Genomic DNA, 21,082 nt, shown 5'->3' with positions numbered 1-21,082 from the left:
GTTTTTACAAAATATGTTCTAAATATGGACGGTCCCCTACACTCTCCAGTTTCTGTCAACGTCATCATTTAGAAATTTGGCAATGATCCCCAAGTTTCTGCACAACACCGGCGCGGGAAAATTAATTTTCTGTTTTTAAAAATACATCTAAATAAAGACGGACCTGGAAATTCATCGTCTTTTCAGGTAAACCATAATCTTTCTACATGCTGTTTGAGTCTTTATTGTTAGCTACTGCACACATAAACTAGGCTTGTGCGGGTGGAGGAGGTAGAGAAGGAACTTAAGCAGGCTATCGCCGCCTTGGCTGATTGAATTCAAAATTATTTTCCATTTAGGTTGGATTTTTTTATTTGTTTTATACGCACGGCAATTTGCCGTATAACCCAGAAGCACAGTTATACAAAAAAAAACAAACAACAAAAAACCCACAAGGGCTAGTGCTAATACTAGTGAACAGTATAGGGTAAATACTCCACTTGGTCACTTATTCAGTAATTAAAGTTTGAAAATTAATTCCCCGTTCTTGCTTGCCTATGTATTTCACAGCCCCTCCTTTTATTAAGGCTATTTTATTTTCTTAACTCAGAAACATTTATGAATATACAACAATGTATCAGCCCTTTCCCAGCTCCTTTTTTGCACAGTCACTCTTGTTTCTGCAGGTAGCTGTGTGCAGGAAGCTGTTCCAGTCAGAGGATAATGAAGAAGAGACGCTCCTCTACGGATAATAATAAAGATGACACCTCAAGTAGGCACTTATTTGTGATTTTGAGAAAGAAAAACTGATTAAATAAGATGTGAAATGTTTGCACCACACGACAAAAAAACCCAAAAAACTAAAAAAGGCTTTTTATCCTTTTCAGAAAATGTACCTGTCATGTATGTATGTGTGTGTGTGTATATATATATATATATATATATATATATATATATATATATATTATATATATTATAAAATTAGAATTACACTGCAACTGTTATATTTTTAATTAGATCTGTAATATGTGTCTCTTCGTTTCTCTACTGCCCTCTTCAGAACAGAAGAAGAGCCGCTTTGGCGGGCAGAAGCAGAAGAAGCCTTGTGTGTTGGAGGAGGATGACTCTGTGTTTGGTCAGCTGCTGCGGGCAGCGGGTGTGTCTCTGCGACAAGGCAGCATGCCCAATGAGATTGGTAAGCATGGGGGCAATTTTCTCTTGGTTTTCTGAAGAAAAAAGGTACCAAGTTGCTATTTTTGTTTCTTGAAAGTGGCAAGTTCAGATAAACGGAGTGGAAAAATATTTATCAGTGTAAATACCTGTAAACCATGTCCCACATTGGCTGTTTTTAAAACTATCTTATTATTTCAATTGAAGAGCGAATGAAATTGGTTTAAATTTAAAACAGGTGTATTTGCCTAGCACACAACGAGGCTCTTGTCTGAATTTTAGATATATTCTGAGAAATTCAGGGAAAATGTTGTGACATCTGCAACTCTCTATGCTGCACATAGTCAACTATGTGGGGTCAGATGGGGTCCTATAAACTAGCACAGGAATGGAATGAGAATAAATATTGTGGATGAATTGAAAATTAGAGACGACAAAACATTCAACTGCAAAACAAAATAATGCTGCATTGCCAAGGAAAGTTTTTTTTTAAACCCGGATCGTTAGCCCTTTTTGAATAAATAATATAATTAAAATGAATAATACAAACACTGTGTGTATTTAAATGAATCTGGAACTGCTTTGTATTGTAGCCGTGGATCAAACTGTGTTCCAGATGAGGCTTCGCAAGGGTTTGCGCAAGCACCCACGCTACCCCAACGTGAGTACTTTTCTGTCCAGCTCTGGACTCAGCTTTTGGTGCGCCTGTCTGTCAGTTTCACTATTCAAGTCTTGGGTCTTGCAGTCAGCACAAAAAGCTATGGAATATAGAGTACTGGTGGGAAGTGGGTTTCAAGGAATATTCAAACTAACAATGTGGTTTGCAGATTGTTCAAGAGTTTATCACTGGCCTGGAGTCCTATATGGAAGACCAGGAGAAGTTTAAGAACTGCTTGCTTCCTTGTGCCCTACTTTCTGCTGAAGGAGAATCCAGGTAATTTCCCTCGATACTAACTAACAGGTATGAAGAAGAAGTGGGGTGGAATATAGAGCACTGCTGTACATTTGGAAAAAGAAGAAACCCATTAATGCTAGGACACACCTTTACTCGTTTTAAAATGTCTTCTCAACCAAAATCTGTTTTGTTCTAATAGTGCTGTGAATTCATACCAAGAGAGCCTCATCAAGCTTCTGCTGGGGATCGAGATGCTGCAGGTAGCTGTGTGTGTGTGTGTGTGTGTGTGTGTGTGTTACTACATGCATGTAGTTGAATGACTCCCATTCTGTTTCACATTAACACATCCCTATTCCCTAATTTCTCCTGCTAGAGGTAGTACTCTTTTTAAGGAGTATCTCATCTAGCTGTACTACAGCGATGGGCTGGGAAAATAGCTATTTTATTACTAATGCCAGCAGTCTAGTTTAATCTATCCCAGTAATAATATTTCTCAGTTTGCCCAAAGTTGCCTGTTTTTGTTTTGTTTCAGTCACCCGTCATAAACACCTTGTTCGAGAAGCTACCTGAGTTCATGTTTGAAGGGTAAGTTTGTGTTGTTCAGTTGCCTTTAGACTGAGATGTGTGCAGGTTCTCAATTCAGTTTTCTGTATTTTCAATGTAAGGATGCAATGTAATGACTTGTAGTCTAACAGTATGTGCTGGCTTCTCTCTGCAGTGCTGGAGAGGATGGGCTGAATATACCACGGATTATAATCAATCAGTTCAAGTGGCTGGACAGAGTAATGGACAGCAAGGTAACCTTTTTGAAGAGTGTTGTTTTAGTGTCTCTAGTTTGGCAAACATTCCTTCCTCCATCAATTGATTTTGATACCCCCAATGAGCAAAACGATAAAAAGCACTGACTTCTATGATGCTCTTGTTCTACATACATGTACTAAATATATGTAGTTACAACACACCTTAAATGATGGTGTCAAAACTAATTTAGCAGGGTAAGTCGGGCTAGTAATGAATGACTTCCCAGCGAAACTAGTTGTGGATACTGTTTCCGTTTTATAGATTATGTCAGTTTTCACAAGAGTCTCTCTCACTCTTTCTGCCTCTCTTCCAGGACCTGGCCAGTAAGCTGATGCAGCTGGTTGCCGTGGCACCGGTAGAGATCCAGCGTGACATCATCACGAGCCTGCCCGAGATCCTGGAGGACACTCAGCACAACGACATCGCCAAGGAGCTCAAGTGAGTATGAGACAGTGCAGTGTGCTGGAAATATTAAGGCTCCTGAAGACTGACAATTGATCTGTGTATCCTTTTACGCGCTAAACCATCTCTCCTTGGTCTCTCTGCAGCTCCCTTCTTCAGAAGAACACACAGCTCACTGTCCCCATCCTGGATGCCCTCTCCAGTCTGAACCTGAGCTCTGACCTGTTGACCTGTTGGCCATGAGACAAATAAACAGGACTTGTAAAAGATCTTGCTGTTAAGATGTATAGCCCTGAGAGGGAAAAAACAGATTTATGTGACATTGGAGAGGTGAACCTTTATCAGTATTTTTATTCTCAGAGAAACTGCATTTGTGTAAATGACAACTATTTTAGAGATGGTAAATGACTGTTGAAGTCATGCCAGGTTTTGCTATTAGCAGAAACTGATCACCCAATTAGACAAACTTCATTGAAGCTCACAGTAAAATCTGGATTGTCTCAACTTGCTGTGCAATGGGAGTCTGATTTTCCATCCTGGTCTCTGATTCCTCAGGTGCGGCAGGCTGTCATGGCCACTCTGTCTGCAGTGGAGCTGGAGGATTTGCCCGTGGTGGTGAAATTCATTCTGCACGCCATCTCGGGAGCGGAGGCTGTAGAGGTACGTTTCAAACACGCACACACACACACACACAGACATGCTTTGCAACCCTAGAATTCCCTTACAGTCCCTTTTCTGATTGCGCACTACCTGAATACCATTTCATTATACCAACTTGGCTTTTGGTTACATTTTATATCAAGAAACTAAAATAATCTGCCACCTTGTCCAGATTGTTTGCCATTTAGAATTCAGAAAATATGGATTTATGTGTTGCCAATTGAATACCTGTTTTAATTCTGTGTCTGCAAAACTGTTGAAATGGCTGTATTACTTTGATAGCTTTGAGCTGTGCATTATAATTTTAATTGTATGGTAATGAATGATCATTCTGTTCTGAATTTTAATCCAATATCAGTTATTTAGATGAATCCAGGGATGGAAATAAGACCCGTATTGCATAGCAGTTTCCCCATTCCAGGTTTTAAAATTAGCCTCATTAGCCACAGTGTATAGGCAACAAGCTCAGATAGTAAACTCATAGTAAACCCAGGAACGGATCAAACTGCTGTGCATTGGGAGTCTTATTTCAATCCCTGTCTATCTACTGTGTGCCTGGTGGATGGTGAAAAAAATCTTGTTGCCTTGCAGGTTGTCTCTGATCTGCGCAAGAAGTTGGAGCTGGAATCCTGTGTGTTACCCCCTCCGCTACAAGCATCTCAGAGCCGAGTGAAGAGCAGAGGGAAGGGCGGGTACGTAGAATATGAGACTGGAGACAAACCAATTCCGCGTCATTCCTCTAATACCAGTGCAGTTTATACCCCTTTCTCTGTCATTAAAACAGGAACCACGTTCCACCTGCTCTGGTGGGTTTCTCCATATTCAAGCCAACTTCGTGTCTTTTCTTTATTTAAAGGTCTTCCCTAAACTCTGCAGCCAGCAGCAGCCAGGACTGTGTGAGCCTTGTTTTGGACGCTATTAAGTCAGCAGTTCGCTTTCAGAAAGCTATCTCGGAAGCCTGGATAAAGGTGAGCTAAAAACAAACAAAAAAAAATGTATTTTATCCATTTAATTATGTATTCATCCCATTTGTCCAGTGACTTCCCAATCACTGTGTACAAAAACGGTACAAAATCCAAGCATGGCCACCAGTCAGTTACCTTTGATCAGATCAGATTATCTCCAAAATCTAATCAGCACATTTGTAATTCAGGGTTAGTGCTCAATAAAATTTAAGAGAAATTTATGTTTTGAAGCAATTGTTGTGTGGGAGAAAAATATTCCAAAATGGTTTCCTACCAGTCAAATTGGAAAAGACACTGACCATATTCCCCATTGGTATTTTATACATTCAAAGTTTCAAGTCAACACAACAAACCGTTTCTGTGATAAGGCACCAAATCTTGTGTATTATCTGCTCAAACATCTCCAGGGTATTTGTGTTTTTTTTATTTTTTAGAATACCTAAAAATCTTTTTTTTTTTCCTCATAGGCAATTGAGAATATTGATTCAGTGGCAGAACATAAGGTATGTATTTATATATTCATGTGTGCAACAAACCATTGCAGCATCGCAGACAGCCAGTTGTCAATTTCCTTCCTGTATAATCAAAACTTTATTCCTTATAATACACCAAACTCATAAGCCTATTTACATGAGTGAGTTCACCGCTGGGTGGACAAGTTAGACGGTCACTACCAAGTGATTGGTGAAACCCAATGGGTACAGAGAAACAAGACAGGATGCAGGGTTTGCACTTTTTATAAAATTCAGTCCTGCAAAATCCTGGTTGTTTCCCCTCCCAGGTCATTGACCTCCTGGTGCTGTTCATCCTGCACACGACCAACTCCAACCACAGCCGTCGCGGGGCGGAGAGGGTGCTGCGGAACAAGGTGCGGGGAGGACACATCCGGGAGTCCTTGCTTCAGGCTGCCTTCCGGGGCCACACAACGGTCAGTCATGTTTCAGACACACAGATTTGAAATATCACTAGGCAAAGGCAAAGTAATTTTAATTACGGTTAAAAAAAATAAAATAAAATAAAATAATTCAACTATGGGAATACTGTGATGCTGCACCAAAGGTAAATGAACTGTTTTTTAAAGCACTGGTTCATACACCGAACACATCTACAGGTGTTAATTGCTGTAAGATTTTGGGTCCACATTACTGTGCAGTAATAATCACTTGTATATAAAAATGCTCGTTATTAGTGTTTTCTTCTTTTCTGTTTGCTGTGGTGCAGGTGATTAGAGCTTACTTCCCCTCCATCATTTCCCTGGCCCAGTCCCTCCTTCGTTCACCTGACCCCAGTGTGGTGACCTTTGGCAGCCAGATGTACAAACACGCCTTCACCTCCTTCGACCCCTACTGCCAGCAGGTGGGCTTGATAGAGTTGGGGTTATATTTGACTATAGCATTACTGGACACAGGCACATCTTTTTTCTGTCAATTTGTACTACTATTTAAAACTTTTTTTCAAGTGCTTTCAAAATGTTTGACAAAAAGGTTACGTGAGTTATACACAGATGTACATTCTTCTTTCTGCACGACTGCCTGTGTCTCGCCTAGCATTATCGATCAGGGGTTTTCATGATTAATATTTATCACTTTCTCTCTCCCCCTCAGGAGGTGGTGGGCTCCCTGGTGACTCACGTGTGCAGTGGCTATGCAGGGGAGGTGGACGTCTCTCTGGAGGTCCTCTCTGAGCTGGTGACACAGAGCCCAGCTGACATGGCCCTGTACGCTGTCTTCGTCAAGGTGAGGGGCCTATGTTCATGCACGTTTACAAAGAGAGAACAGACACATTTAAGTTTTTTTAAGTAATTATGAATATACATCAATGATTGCCAACTTTGGCCCTCGAAGTCCGTTCTAGTGCAAGACTTTGTTCCTTCAAATCACATCCAAAATTTGTAAATTAACTTTTATCCGGTTCAGCTAACTAATTTAGTACCTGGTTGGAATAAATATTTACACTGGAATGTATCTCAAGGGCCACTGATATCGATGATTTACAATAGATTATCTAAGACATTTCCTACATACAAAAGATTGACTATTCTCAGACTTTTTTGGTCGCATTCCTTATGTCTTTGCTTGGATGAGGAAAGTCTACACATACACGTTAACAAACAACACTTGTATAGCACACTTGGTTTCACTTGTTAATTAGTGATTGGTGTGAATGAGTTTAAGCAGAGCGATGCTTCTGTTGAGCAGGGTATCCTGGATTACATGGACAACCTGACCCCATCACAGATCCGCAAGCTCTTCTACATCCTGAGCACACTGGCATTCAGCCGAGGCACTGAGGGCAGCCACATCCAGGTCAGAGCAATCATCATTACACCGTATAGGAGGCAGGGCGGGCTGGGACTATTGCTATCTTCATATATCAGCCAATCAATTTGACTACACCGCTATTGGGCACAAAAAAAACAAGTTAGGACTGATCCCTTTTTATATTGAGAGGAGTTGGATCCCCAAATGTATTGGTAGTAAATTTTATTGTACTGTATTATGAAAGTCAATTGTGATGACATTAAAAAATGGCCACACTCAGAAAGTGAAGGCGGATCTACTCCTAAAATATATATTTTTTTGGTTCATAAGGTTTGGCTTGCTTCAGTAGTTTAAAGTAGTATGTATTTATAATATACCGTATGATGGCTCAGCAACAGGCTTGGAAGTGGACAATATGTAAAGCAGACTGCTGAAAAAACAAAACGTTTTAGCAGAATGGAAGGCTGGCAATCGATTATACTTTCGGGGAAGTAAATAGAATGGTGTGCTTAACTGTCATGCTGCCACCTTGTGATCTGTCCGCAGGATGACATGCACATTGTGATCCGGAAGCAGCTCTCCAGCACCGTGTCCAAATACAAGCGGATCGGGATCATCGGAGCTGTGATGGTGGTGGGCAGTATGGGTACACGGAGGTATGAGACTGGGAGAGAGATCCAGGACCATCCCATTCTCTCTGCACCCCAGCATCGTGTGTGCTCAAGAGTTATGGTGTTAATGTTTTAAAAGAGGCTGCCCTATCTGAACATCCCAGAGCTTTGCTGGTGTTGCAGATTTTTGATTGCCATGACTCAAGTTAAAGAGCTTTGCTGGTGGTATTTAGGGATTGCATGCATTTGTCAATTTGTCTGCTTTTCAGAATGATACAAAATGTACCACGTCGGCAGCTAACTATGAGTGAACTTGCAGTATCTGTGTTTTGCTAATGTTAGCTACTTTCAAAACCCCATGATTTTCTTCCACTGTGTTAAAGACAGCAAGAGACAGATGTGATATGTCTTTTGTTTTAACTTCAGAAGACCCCTTTGACTGTAGACCTCACATCCACTCTGTATCCATAATTCCTTCTCTGTTTTTACAGGAGCAAGCCAGAAGGCGTCTCTTCAGAAGCCGTCCCCCTGCCCAAGGAAACCTACAGACAGGTGAGAGTTCTGGGGACTGGAGGGCAGTGTTACAGCATCTAAACCAACATGACACATAAGTATACTAACCACAAACCGCCACATACAATGGCCTATTCAAATTGATGGCTCACTTGATATTTGTTATTGTTACGATGGGCACCTGCAAATATTTAGCCACACAATGATGAACACTAACAGGGATTGATATTATGTGTGATGCAGAATGATACTGCAGAAATCGACGCTCCGCTAGCTCTGTCAGTGTAACTCTCTGTGTGCTTTGCTCAGGTGACAGCCCTGCTGGGGTTGGTTCGCTCCTGCAGTGAGTGCTCTCCAGAAGCAGCTGCCCTTTACTATGATGAGCTGGCCAACCTGGTGCAGACTGGAGACCTTGACCCGCAGGTGCACGTGAGTCAGCACAATACAATGACGTTTTAATATAGTTCCCAGACTTAATTTTCCCATTCACGTTGAAAGCCACTACTTAAATGCCACAACGAAGACAAACTGATTCTGCAAAAATAGGTTAATTGAGAAAACAATGGACTGTAGTAAGGTGTTTTGTATTTCAGGAGTGGATTGGGATGAGTGTGCTGGAAGATTTCCAAGAGGACTTTGTTGTGGACCTGGGATCTGAAATAGAAGGGTTATTATAATTGCTGCTGTTATTAATGTTTATGATAAACCCATTTTAACAGGATATAGGTCACTATACTATGAAATCTAATTTTCTGATTTTTATTGCAGCACCTTCCCTCTCCCAGCAAAAGCAATGTATAACCTGGATGAAGAGGAGAGCCAAGGCGGAATCGCAATCAACCTCCTGCCTCTGCTTGCTGAGGACCTTCAGAAGGGGGCGCAGTTGAGTCAACCTGCTCAAGGGGACAAAAGGTCAGTGAAATGTTGCTTTTATTGCACACGTATTTCTAAACGTTCTTGTGAACCTGTTTCCGGTTGACCAGTCAATGGAATTCTCATCATGTCCACCAGTCGTTCAAAGGTTTCCTTCTAATGTGAGAATTGTCAGAACTGTTGCCAAACGTTGCGTGATTGGGATGGAAACGAAGCCTTACCGTGGGAATAGACTGGTCATGTTCTGTGAAATTAGTCAGATAAAAATGAGACGTGACAGGTGTTGTGCTCACGTCTCTTGTGTTGCAGGCGAGTTTCTCCGCTGTGCCTGGGGTCCTTCTTCCGTCTTCTGCGGCTGTGTCAGGAGGAGCAGAACCAGGGGGACCTGGTGGAGATCGACGCTCTGCTGGGTAATACCTGGGGAGGATTGATACAACACAGCACTGATACATTGACCAGAACACTCGCAGTGCACAATACTGATACATTGACCAGAACTCACACAGAGGCTAACTGGAAAAACCGAAAACTCCGAATGGCCACATAACCAACAAGACACAAAGTGTTAGATGAGTTAAACTTTCAGTAATAGACTTTGAGCCAAACATATACAAATTAAATGATGGAATGTTTTTGTATTTGAATAATGGTTTAATGTTGCAATAGAATTACCTGGTAGGCCTTTGACATTTAAATCCGGTCAATTTGCTGGTGGTAATATAGAACACTGCTGGTGTCGTGAAGTGGGGTATATCTCTCTGTTACAGGCTGCCCTCTGATTGTCACTGACCTAGATGTGGTGGAGAAGATGGACTGTCTGTCTAAACCAGAGAAGGAGTTTCTCTGCACTCTACTCTTCCATGCTATCAACTGGATCAGAGAGGTATGCTGCTTATTGTTTTTCACTTGTGCCCAGTGTACCACTCTGCTCTTACAATCATTTCTACCTGTCTGCTCTAATCTCCCATCCTGTCCCTTGTTTGTGGTTGTTTACTGTACCTGTGTTTGTGCTATGCAGGTGGTGAACGCTTTCTGTAGACAGCAGGACCCTGAGATGAAAAGCAAGGTGATGATCCGGCTGCAGAACATCACCTATCTGCAGAGTGTTCTGGAAAGGTGTTTAGCAGGTTGGTGCGACTTAAATTACTACGGACTAAAGACATGTAAAAGGAAAAGCTTTCTTTGTATTAACCTTTTTGTTTCATATTGTTTCGTATTGTTTCATAAAAGGATAAACACATTTTCCCCCATGTGTGTTTCAGCAACTCCGGCCTATGCTCCTCCTCTTGCTAATTTTGATTGTGAGACAGCTGAAGGTGCTGTTCCAGCCAGTGCCGCCCCCCCTGCCAAGAAAGAAAAGAAAGGTATCAAGAGAATGATATGCAAATGAGAGAATGTGAGTGATATGCAAATGAGATGGGTGCTTCTTCACCACTGCACATGTGCAATGCACCCTTGGAAAATGGTGACCAGATCAGCCAATCAAAACCAAACTCTATCTTTTACAAACTCATGTGTTCATAGGGGTGTAGCCATTGGAGCAACCAACTTGTTCTTTATCTCTGCAGGGCGCGCTGGACAGAAGCGCAAGGTGGATAAGAACTCCTCTGGTGACAGCTCTCAGCTGGAGGAGGGAGCAGAAGCTGAAGAATCACAACAGGAGAAGGTAGAAATCTCTTCAGAGAGTGTGCCAGGGCTCACCTTTCTGGCTCTGAGTAATCTTGATAAGTTTACAAAGGGTCTCCTCTTTGTATTCATTTTTGCACTATTGATATGTACCTGTCCTGGCCCTGGGGGACACAGACAGTGAATAAACTAAACTAACAGTGCATTCAATTAACAAGGGTTTGTCAAGACGTCCTAAATTTTGGAAATCTGAATGGAATAGTGCTGTAAAGTGGATTATAAATCAGTTCTTAAGTTTTGGTAACTGGCATAAAGACACAAATAGTAAATAATAAGTAATAGGTATTACGTATTAATAAAACAGTCATTATACTACAATAATTAGGTAATTGTTGACAAATTTAGTTATAACTGGCATTTTATATTATGTTGTAATTTACACATTTCACATATTTATCCAATGAGAAATGATTTGTATTTCTGTTTAGATTTTTTGTTTGTTTTATTACGCTGTTACAATTCTGTCAGGAATCCCCAGAGAAGGAGAAGGAGAAGGAGGAGGGGAAGGCAGGAGTGAGCCTGGTCTCTTACCGGCCCTACTTCCGCGAGCTGGATATCGATGTTCTGAGTGTGCTGCAGTGCGGCCTGCTCACCAGGTCTCTCCTGGACAGTGAGGACCACACCAAGGTACGGGCAGGGGAAAGCGAGTGTCGCGGGCAGCGGAGGCAGGAGACAGCATTTCTTGCAAATGTGTGGCTCACTACTTGTCTGTCTGATACATTACCTATCCATCCTTTGACAGTGTGCCTCTCCCCGCAGGTGTCAGAGGTGGTGCAGCTGGGCCCCTCGGAGCTGGTATTCCTGCTGGAGGACCTGTCCCGCAAGCTGGAGTTCAGCCTGGCAGCTTCTAATGCCAAGAGAATGCCTTTCCTCAAGGTGAGGCTGAGGGGAGGTGCTAGAGCTCAGTGGTTAGAGTGCTGTGCTGCAGTGTGGAAGGTAGTGGGTTTGAGAAGCTCAGTGGTTAGATGCTGTGCTGCAGTGTGGAAGGTAGTGGGTTTGAGTAGGTCAGTGGTTAGATGCTGTGCTACAGTGTGGAAGGAAGTGGGTTTGAGTAGCTCAGTGGCTAGAGTGTTGGGCTGCAGTCTCTTACTCACTATGGGTTTAATCCTGACCTGAACATTTTCAACATCTACTCATTTTTTTTAGGTGAAGGCTGATAAGAATGTGGGTTTTTCTCACCTGCAACAGAAGAGCCCATCTGAGATTGCCTCCTGCTGCATCCAGCTACTCCCTGCACTCTGCAACCACCTAGAGAACACACACAACTTCTTCCAGGTGGGGACTGCTTCACCTGCGCACTGGCATGCTTCTTCACTAGATTCTATTCAGAACCTGCTGATTTGCTCCCTTGTGAACTACTGTACTTTCCTCCTTTACATTTTGCGCAAGCCTAGAAAGTCTTTCTCAACACTGGGAAACGGTCTGATTCAGTGCCCATTCTTGGTAAACAACTGTTGGCAATACATTCAGAACTTTATCTTGCACACGTCCGAGTGAGATAAGCTTTCATTTGTGTAATGGATAATGTTAAATGGCCTTGCATAGTTATGGTTAGTATGAGGTCACCAAGTCTGTCTATCACTCCACTCACTTCTAAGACTATGAAGAATATATAATGGGCTAGGTTTTGGAAGTAAGGCTGGGTTTTTGTTCTGCAGGTCCTGCTGTTGGAGAACAATGGGGTGGTGGATGCCCCAGGTGTGGATATGAAGGAGTACCAGCTCATGTCTACCTGCTACCAGCTGCTGCTCCACATCTTGCTCACCACCTTCTCCTGGTGAGTCTCCACTCATACAGGGGGGCTATAAAAGCACAGGACAGGATTGTAACACGTCTTTAGTACCCTGCACAGTTAGGCGAACATCAAGAATAGCATCCATTATCCTATATCGACTGTATGCATCCCAAGCTTCACCTCAATAGCCTTTCAACCCAATTTTCACCTCTGTAAATTCCTCCCAGATCTGGTATTGATTTAATTTATTTTCCCAGACTGTTATCACTTTTACTACGGCACGTCCTGATTAAATTACCTTTACCCATGGCAATGCTGATATCTCCTCTCTCTCTCTCTCTCTCTCTCTCTGTTGCAGGAGTGGGTTTTCTCAGCATGAGAACCGCAAGCTGTTGAAATCGGCCCTGGCTATCTTGGCTGGGAGGCTGAAAGAGAAGGAGAATGAGGTGGACTTGGGGATGGAGGAACTGGTCAGGTAACTTCAAACAGGCCCTGGGTCTTGGCCTATCTTTTTACCTCCATTACATTCCAGGAACGGTCTGTGTCTGGAACTGAACACCTTGTTCCTTTAGACCTGAAGTAGCTCTGTGTTTGTGCTGTAGATGCTGGAGGTTTTGCAGATTGATGATAATGTATTGTTAGGTTCTGGGCAGATATGTTTACAGGTTAAAGTTGCAAAGAGCTAACACATGTAAATAATTACCTAATATAATTTACTGTCATTTTCCTATAGTTTGTGGTAAAAGTGTATTTGCTGGTTCCTACATATTGATGTAGCAGTATTTTCTCAGGGCAGTAGGGGGCAGCATGCCATACAGGAGACTCCCGAGCAGTAAAATATTTGTGGAAACTGTACATCTTTAAAGCCAGATTAATCAGTAAATTACACATGAATAACTAACATATTAAAATTAATCTTTATACTAGTTGCTGTTCTAGATATCCAGAGCAATATGCCTGAACACAAGAAAATGTAAATTGAAAACCATGTGCTGGCTCATATGAAATTACAATAAAACCCTTATTAGCAGCTGCATATAAAGACCAGATCATTATCTCTCCATCCCTTTCAAATGAGAAGTAATCAAAAGACCTCTATCTCTTTGAATTAGTTGTCTTATGTGACCTTTTTACTCATAATTACTGAAATTAATGAGTAACAGTAGTTTCCAGTACTCCTTTTTTACCTGTTGTTTATTTTTGTGTTTGGCAGGCAGAGTTTTGGGTACTTGTTAAATTTCCACAGTACCATGCCTGGTTGCAGCCCAGCCCTCTCTCTCACTCAGCTCCTTATTGTGGTGGCTGACCAGGGTCCTGACAGCCAGTACAGAGAGAAGATAGGTAACTACTCTCCTCTAATCAAAATAATGTTTCATGCTTTCTTTAGTGTCAGTACACCAGCATGAGGATGAGCTGACATGTTTGTCAGCCTGAATTTTAAAATAATTTGTATTGGACAGCAGATGTATAGTCAGAGATTGTGTTGGAGCAGAGAGATTGTGAATTATTTTTATTATTATTATTATTTATTTCTTAGCAGATGCCCTTATCCAGGGCGACTTACAGTCGTAAGCAAATACATTTCAAGTGTTACAATACAAGTAATACAATAAGAGCAAGAAATACAATAACTTTTGTTCAAGTGTGACAAACTACAATTCAATAATACAGCAGATAATAGTGATAGTTACATCAGGATATGATTAAATACAAAATACTACAGGTTAAACACTTGGCAGATTACAGCATTCTGAAGTACAGGATTAAATGCAGTAAAATAGGGGGCAGATAAGAGCAAAATAAAGCACATTTAAATAAAGGGTGATAGTGTCCCAGGATACAAACAGAGGAGTTCTACAGGTGCTGTTTGAAGAGGTGAGTCTTAAGGAGGCGCCGGAATGTGGTCAGGGACTGGGCAGTCCTGACATCTGTAGGAAGGTCATTCCACCACTGCGGAGCAAGGGTGGAGAAGGAGCGGGCTCTGGAGGCAGGGGAGCGTAGCGGAGGTAGAGCCAGTCTTCTAGTGCAAGCGGAGCGGAGAGGTCGAGTTGGGGTGTAGGGAGAGATGAGGGTCTGGAGGTAGCTGGGTGCAGTCTGGTCAAGGCATCTGTAGGCTAATAGAAGAGTCTTGAACTGGATGCGAGCGGTGATCGGGAGCCAGTGGAGCGAGCGGAGTAGTGGAGTAGCGTGGGCGAAGCGAGGCAGAGAGAACACCAGGCGGGCAGCAGAGTTCTGGATGAGCTGGAGCGGACGGGTGGCGGACGCAGGGAGGCCAGCCAGGAGGGAGTTGCAGTAGTCTAGGCGGGAGAGTACCAGGGCCTGGACCAGGAGCTGGGTGTCGTAGTTGGTGAGGAAGGGTCGGATTCTTCGGATGTTGCTCAGGGAGAATCGGCAAGTGCGTGCCAGAGTGGAGATGTGCTGGGAATAAGAGAGGCAGGGGTCCAGGGTGACTCCAAGGTTCTTAGCGGATGAAGAGGGAGAGAGTGTGGTAGATTCCAGAGGAACAGAGATAGAGAGATCAGAGGAGGGGGAGGAGGAGGGAAAGAAAAGGAGGTCAGATTTAGAGAGGTTGAGTTTGAGGTGATGCAAGTGCATCCAGGAGGAAATAGCAGACAGACGGGTAGAGATACGGGAGGGGATGGTGGAGTCAGAGGTGGGGAAGGAGAGGAAAATCTGAGCATCATCAGCATAGAAATGGTATGAGAAACCATAGGATGCGATGAGGGGGCCCAGGGAGCAGGTGTAGAGAGAGAACAGGAGAGGACCCAAGACTGACCCTTGGGGGACTCCAGTTAAGAGAGGGTGAGGTGTGGAGGTTGCTCCACGCCAGGTTACCTGGTAAGTGCGGTTGGAGAGGTGGGAGGAGAACCAGGCCAGAGCAGTGCCAGAGATCCCCAGGTCAGCAAGTGAATGAAAATGCAGTGGATAGGAACCTAATGTACTTGACAGAGTTGGATCAGAGAGACTTTGCAAGACAGTGTGAAGAATAGATTTCAATCAAACCCAGAACTAGAGCAGACAAGCAGACATTGGAGGGTGCAAAATATAGCATTAGGTCAACAGTGTGGATTGCTATACTGTATGAACCAGCCTCTTGACTGAAATCCCCGTGTTGTTCTGTATCTGCTGTCCAGCGTCTCTCTCCAGAGGGTTCCTGTGCCAGGAATGGATCCTGCCCAGTGGGGAGAGGGAGAAAGGGAACAAGCACAACGAGATGCTGCAGAGCCTGCTGAGGTACATCACAGCAGTGGCTCCCAACTCTGCCACGAACCCCATTCTGCACTTCATCATCAATGAGCACACTGCTCCTATAACAGCTCTCCTTTCCCTCTGTAGTCAGGTTCATTCACTTAGAATGGTCTGCACTGTACTGCTTGTGGAAACGATTACTGTTCATTATAGTTTCACAAGCCACGTGCTCATTAAGAACAGATTTGAGCATGTTGATATTAGGCCATTGAAATGTAGTTTGAGAGTCCAAGCGATTGTTTCAAACAGGGCAAGTGTATAATGTACTTGCAGCTGTGGAGTTTCTTGAGTGATCCAGTACTGTGGGCATTTTCCATGCGAGTGAAAAGAACAGAGGCTTCATTGGGTGTGTTGTGTAACATGGCGTGCTGTGTCTGAGTTCTCTGGGTTCTTCTCTGCAGTATATACCTGGAGCACACAGATGATGTGCTGAAGGCGATCGAGGAGATCGCCGGAGTGGGCTTCCCTGAGCTCATCAGCACCACCAAGGATGGCTGCTCCAGAACCTTCCCCACTCTAACCAGGTACACACAGCAGGGTGGGGGTGTTGCTGGAGGGCTTTAAACATCTTTTTAATCTGTTTTGAGTTTTTCATTTTCATTTCATGTGTGGAACGGATATCTCTGGGTTTCTTGAGGATTGCTTTTTTAATATTTATTACTCGAGAAACAAAACCAGATAAACTTGCCTATTTTCACTATGACGTAGAGCCTGTGGTACTTCAAGATTAGAAAGTAATAGAGCTGATTTATTTGGGAATAGCACTGATAAATGTACATTAGTTTGATGGAGCCTACAGTACCTTTCGACCTGTCTTTTGAAAGAACATCCGGGGTCATTATTGGGGGTGCCAGTTAACCCAGTCCATTGCAATTTGATCTGGACTGACTTTGTCTCCACTGACTCACAGGCAGACGTTCCTGGTTTTCTATCGTGTGGTGATGGGAGTGCTGGAGAAATCGGTGCGGAGAATTGCAGCTGGGAAGCAAATGGACTCAAGTGAGGTAAGCGCAGAGCACAAAGGGGCTGGTCATCCCCTTATCTTGTCTACAGCTAAATTAATCCAAATGAATGCAATGTAAAACTTTTAAAGAGTGTTTAGATGCCATATTAGAAATTCTAATGCCATGTTAGAAATTCTACTGTATGTCGGCCTGTATTGGCTTTAGCTTTTGTTTCTATTGGAAACCAGAATCGGGACAAGCAAAACTGGTTTCTCAATAAGGAAGATGACTCTTGTTATTTCCATGCAGGTCAGTTTTTTCAGTAGCAGTTTACTTTTGTGGCCAGTGCCAGTGAGTATTTTCCCCTGGCTGTGGAAGTGCTGCTAAAGCAGTGCATCTTTTCTGTGACAGGCACAAAGTGAGAAGCTCCTGACCTGGAATCTGGCTGTGAGAGATTTCCACATCCTGGTCAATCTGGTGAAGGTGAGGAAAGAAGCTGCAAACAAGATTTTACAAGAAAAAACCAGGCATTTCTCTTTCTGGTCGCCTCTGTGTGTCAGTGTTCAAACCCTAGGCCAATGTGGGATCTTCTTTCCTTTCTGTTTGCAGGTATTTGACAGCAGGCCTGTACTTGGTGTCTGCTTGAGGGTCAGTATATATTATTATTATTATGTGGCATGGAATTCATGAACAGATTAATGAACAAAACAGGGTTTGCTTTGTTTAGAGGTTAAGCTGAGTGGATGTTCACCTTGTTACTTGTTGTAAGGCAATGCTGACAATTTGAACCCTGTGTCTGTTTCCAGTATGGGCGCCTTTTTGTTGAAGCTTTCCTGAAGTTGGCGATGCCATTGCTGGACTACAGCTTTAAGAAACACAAGGTGAGATTTTGGGCGTCTGCACCAGGCTACGTGCTTGCCTGTCATCAATGTTAATGAGATCAGTGAGGATTTAGTTAGTAAAAAGGCATGATATCGACAAAGGGACAAGTTATGTAAAAAAAGGGGTAGCCCATTTAAAGATATAATATCAAAATGGCTAGCTTGAAACTCCATTTTATAAGCTTATATCTGAGCAATTCTACATTAAAACTAAATGTAGAATTAAAATTAAACGGGGCTAAGTTAGTGTCTTGTTTTTCTTGTCCATTTGGTATTGCATCATTATATGGCTGATCCATTTATACAGTTGATCCTGTCCATTATTACTTACTGTTTTGGCTATGTACAGTTCAAAGTGGTGTGGATCCTTAATTAAGGATTCATGCTTGGGAAGCCCTGATGCTTTTTATTTGCATGACAGACTTGATCCAGAATAGGCTAATTTGCAGGTTTTCATTTGTTTGTCTCTTGCAGGAAGATGTTCAGAGCTTGCTCAAGACTTTTCAGCAGAGCACCAGACAGCTTCATTACATGTGCGGCCACACCAAGGTAAGTTACGGGTGGACTCGTGAGGTACTTGGAGGTCCAGTTTGTTTGTCTCTCACTGAACAGGAGGGGGCCTGCTTTGTGTGTTTGTAATGCTTTGTGAGGCTGGTTTCAGATACGTCAAGACACAGGACTGACGAATCACGTGCCCCTGCTGAAGAAGACTCTGGAGCAGTTTGTGTACCGAGTGAAGGCCATGCTCATCCTCAACAACTGCCAGGAGGCTTTCTGGGTGGGGAACCTCAAAAACAGGAACCTAAAGGTACAAGGCACGCTGCACAAACACGCCATTCTGTGACTCTGTCCTTTTCAATCTGGAACCAAAGGATACTGTGTCATCTTACATTGATTTGGTTTTAAGCATTGAGTAATCTATATTTAAATGATACATTCTGATTTATATACAATACACTTCCTGATCACAGATGAAATGAGTCAACTAGCTCCCTGTGAAAGTCTACATGACAAAACCATCACACAATTTGCCACAACTGCCAATCTCTTCTTGACAGAAGCCAAGGACTGAATTTCAGGTGATCAGGTCAGGATTGAGGTGAACCTTTTAATGTGCCTGCCTCTGGCGGGCCTGACAGTAGCCAGTGCCATGGTCCCCATCCTTTTCAGGAGTATTCATGAGCACAACAGCTAGAGAGCTATACTATGACAGGCATATTATACAGTTATACTTGCATAACAGTGTTGTTCTGGGGGTCACAGACTTTGTGTAATACTCTTCACTACATTGACCAGTTCTTCCGTCCTGTCCCCTCTGTCCCTACAGGGTGAGGAGATCCTGTCCCAGCAGACCGAAGACAGCGAGAAGGGCGAGGATGATGAGGCTTCACAGCTCCCAGAGGAGGAGTCTGAGAGAGAGGTATGGCTCCTGGGTTTTTTATACAGCATTTCTTCATTTTCCTGCAGCACAGACACATTCTACATAGAGATTTGTTGTGCTTTGCCCACATTTTATTAATATTAAATACGAAATAGCAGTAGTTTGTCTTGTTCACACTGTTGCCAGTGAAGCCTAAAAGGTACATTATTTTGTGCCAACCAGGTCTGGGTATTATTTTATAATCTACATTTCCACTGCCCACAGCAATTAAAGATAAATCTTTTATATTATATTGTATTTATCTTGCTCTTATTGTATTAATTGTACTGTAACACTTGAAATGTATTTGCTTACGATTGTAAGTCGCCCTGGATAAAGTCGTCTGCTAAGAAATAAATAATAATAATAATAATAATATTAATCCCATGCATGTCAGCCTAAAAAATGAAACATAAACATGAATATAATCATTTCTCTGTCAGAACTGAGACCTAGATCCCTGGTTGAAGAAGTGCTGTGTATTATGTGTCAGTACTGACAGTCAGGAGTCTTTTTTAAAAAGTATTTTCTCCCCAAATAGGACGAAGACAATGAGAATAAAAGTGACTCAGAGGTGAGGAATGGAGTCCGAGAGGAGGAGGAGGTGGAGGAGGATGAAGAGAGTACTGATGATTCAGATTAGACACACCTGCTGGGGTAGGATGCAGCCAGGATACACTGACCTCTCCCCACCAATACAAAACTGAGAGCACAGGGTTCACAATGCTTTCCTGGAAACCACTCTCAAGCATGCTGCTTCAGTTATTGTCCTCTATTCTCTGCAAGCAGATTCATTCCGGTCTCTGTAAAAAGGTATTAATTGCAGGCTGATTGAGCACAATCAGGGTGCTGAGTATCCTGCCTCTGTCTGTCACGACTTATATAAAGCTAACTTGCTCTACCTTGGGAGAATGAAATAATAATTTTAGTTGTGGGCTTAATGGGAATAAGTTTTTCTCCCTTTTGAACCTTTGTTCAGCAATTTTCTAGGGTTCTTGGTTCCACAAAAAAAAAAATTTGTCAGTCACACAAAGGAACCAACAACAGATTCTCTAAGCAAGTTCACAGCCAGGTAGAAAAATGTATAAGCTTTAAAAGATAGCTTTTTACTCCAAGTCACTTTAAATTGATCATAACTGATGTTGTGCAGTGAAGTTAGCACACTTAAATATTTCAAATGATTGCATCAAACATTAAAAACAAAAGATTGAGACACTGTTCAGGTTTATGTAGAGTGAGCCGTTGATCCTCAAACACTGCTGCGTTGTCTCCCCAACTATAGACTTAAACGGTTTTAAACAAAAGCAGCTAAGAACGGGTGGGTGGGGGAATGCACTTTCTAATGGATTCTAATTTAATAATAATCAATAAAGATCAAGGAACGTGGACATTTCATTTCAGGGTTTTCTTTAATGGGTTCCTGTGATGTTTACAATGCAAGTGTGAGTGGGTTTTTTCCAATTTCACTGGTTGCTCTGTCCGTCACCAAAATTGTAGACCAAAACAGGTCACTTTAAAATACTTTAGACATTCTGGAAAATAGCAACACCTCAGCCTATTGCAAACACCACAGAGCTAATGACACTGTTGGAGTCTGCATGCTCCTTGATCTTTTAAAGAGTTTGTTTTTGTTGAAAATGAAGTTTTATGTCATATATATATATAAATTCTACATATTATACATGTTTAGTTCTAGACTGTATTTGTGTTTTTCAGTGGAAATGTTTGTTTGTGAATAGGTTGGAAAAACATGGTTTCATGGCAGTTATGTTGGCCAGAAAATGTTCCAATAAACCTTTGATTTAAAAGTCTTGCTATGTAGTCCAACTTTGTATTCTTTTCAGCACTATTCTTCTTATTATTGATTGGTTATTGTAATCTGCATTAGGGATCTTACTTTTTTTATCTATTGTAAATGCTGCTACACGGTACGCACAAAAAATGACTCCATCATCTCTTTAATCTACAAGGACCTCAGTAGAGGATGTGTTTGGAAGTTAAACAGACAGCACTGTTTGATAACTGGTTTGCCCCCAG

The 21,082-nt window shown here is 42.4% G+C and overlaps 1 protein-coding gene across 1 annotated transcript; it reads left to right on the top strand.

Moving 5' to 3' along the window:
• The first annotated feature begins 57 nt into the window (after positions 1-57).
• On the top strand, positions 58-20,858 carry LOC117412559 (Fanconi anemia group D2 protein-like). The gene is made up of 44 exons (XM_058988711.1): positions 58-186; positions 666-751; positions 1,040-1,174; positions 1,743-1,810; positions 1,977-2,083; positions 2,244-2,304; positions 2,577-2,629; positions 2,763-2,841; positions 3,159-3,283; positions 3,394-3,476; positions 3,798-3,907; positions 4,499-4,599; positions 4,764-4,875; positions 5,340-5,375; positions 5,654-5,800; positions 6,094-6,228; positions 6,477-6,608; positions 7,071-7,178; positions 7,680-7,789; positions 8,236-8,296; positions 8,567-8,686; positions 8,851-8,924; positions 9,026-9,169; positions 9,440-9,540; positions 9,898-10,013; positions 10,149-10,257; positions 10,393-10,494; positions 10,699-10,796; positions 11,285-11,443; positions 11,576-11,692; positions 11,963-12,091; positions 12,475-12,593; positions 12,910-13,026; positions 13,765-13,892; positions 15,686-15,785; positions 16,202-16,324; positions 16,711-16,804; positions 17,156-17,227; positions 17,354-17,392; positions 17,551-17,625; positions 18,100-18,174; positions 18,287-18,433; positions 18,953-19,045; positions 19,587-20,858. The coding sequence occupies exons 2-44, from the start codon at positions 703-705 to the stop codon at positions 19,686-19,688; spliced, it is 4,365 nt and encodes a 1,454-aa protein (XP_058844694.1). The 5' UTR covers positions 58-186; positions 666-702; the 3' UTR covers positions 19,689-20,858.
• Positions 20,859-21,082: the final 224 nt, after the last annotated feature.

The sequence above is a fragment of the Acipenser ruthenus genome, chromosome 16, assembly GCF_902713425.1.
Source record: "Acipenser ruthenus chromosome 16, fAciRut3.2 maternal haplotype, whole genome shotgun sequence".
NCBI classification, from domain to species: Eukaryota; Metazoa; Chordata; class Actinopteri; order Acipenseriformes; family Acipenseridae; genus Acipenser; species Acipenser ruthenus.
This window is presented reverse-complemented; position numbering and strand designations above follow the sequence as displayed.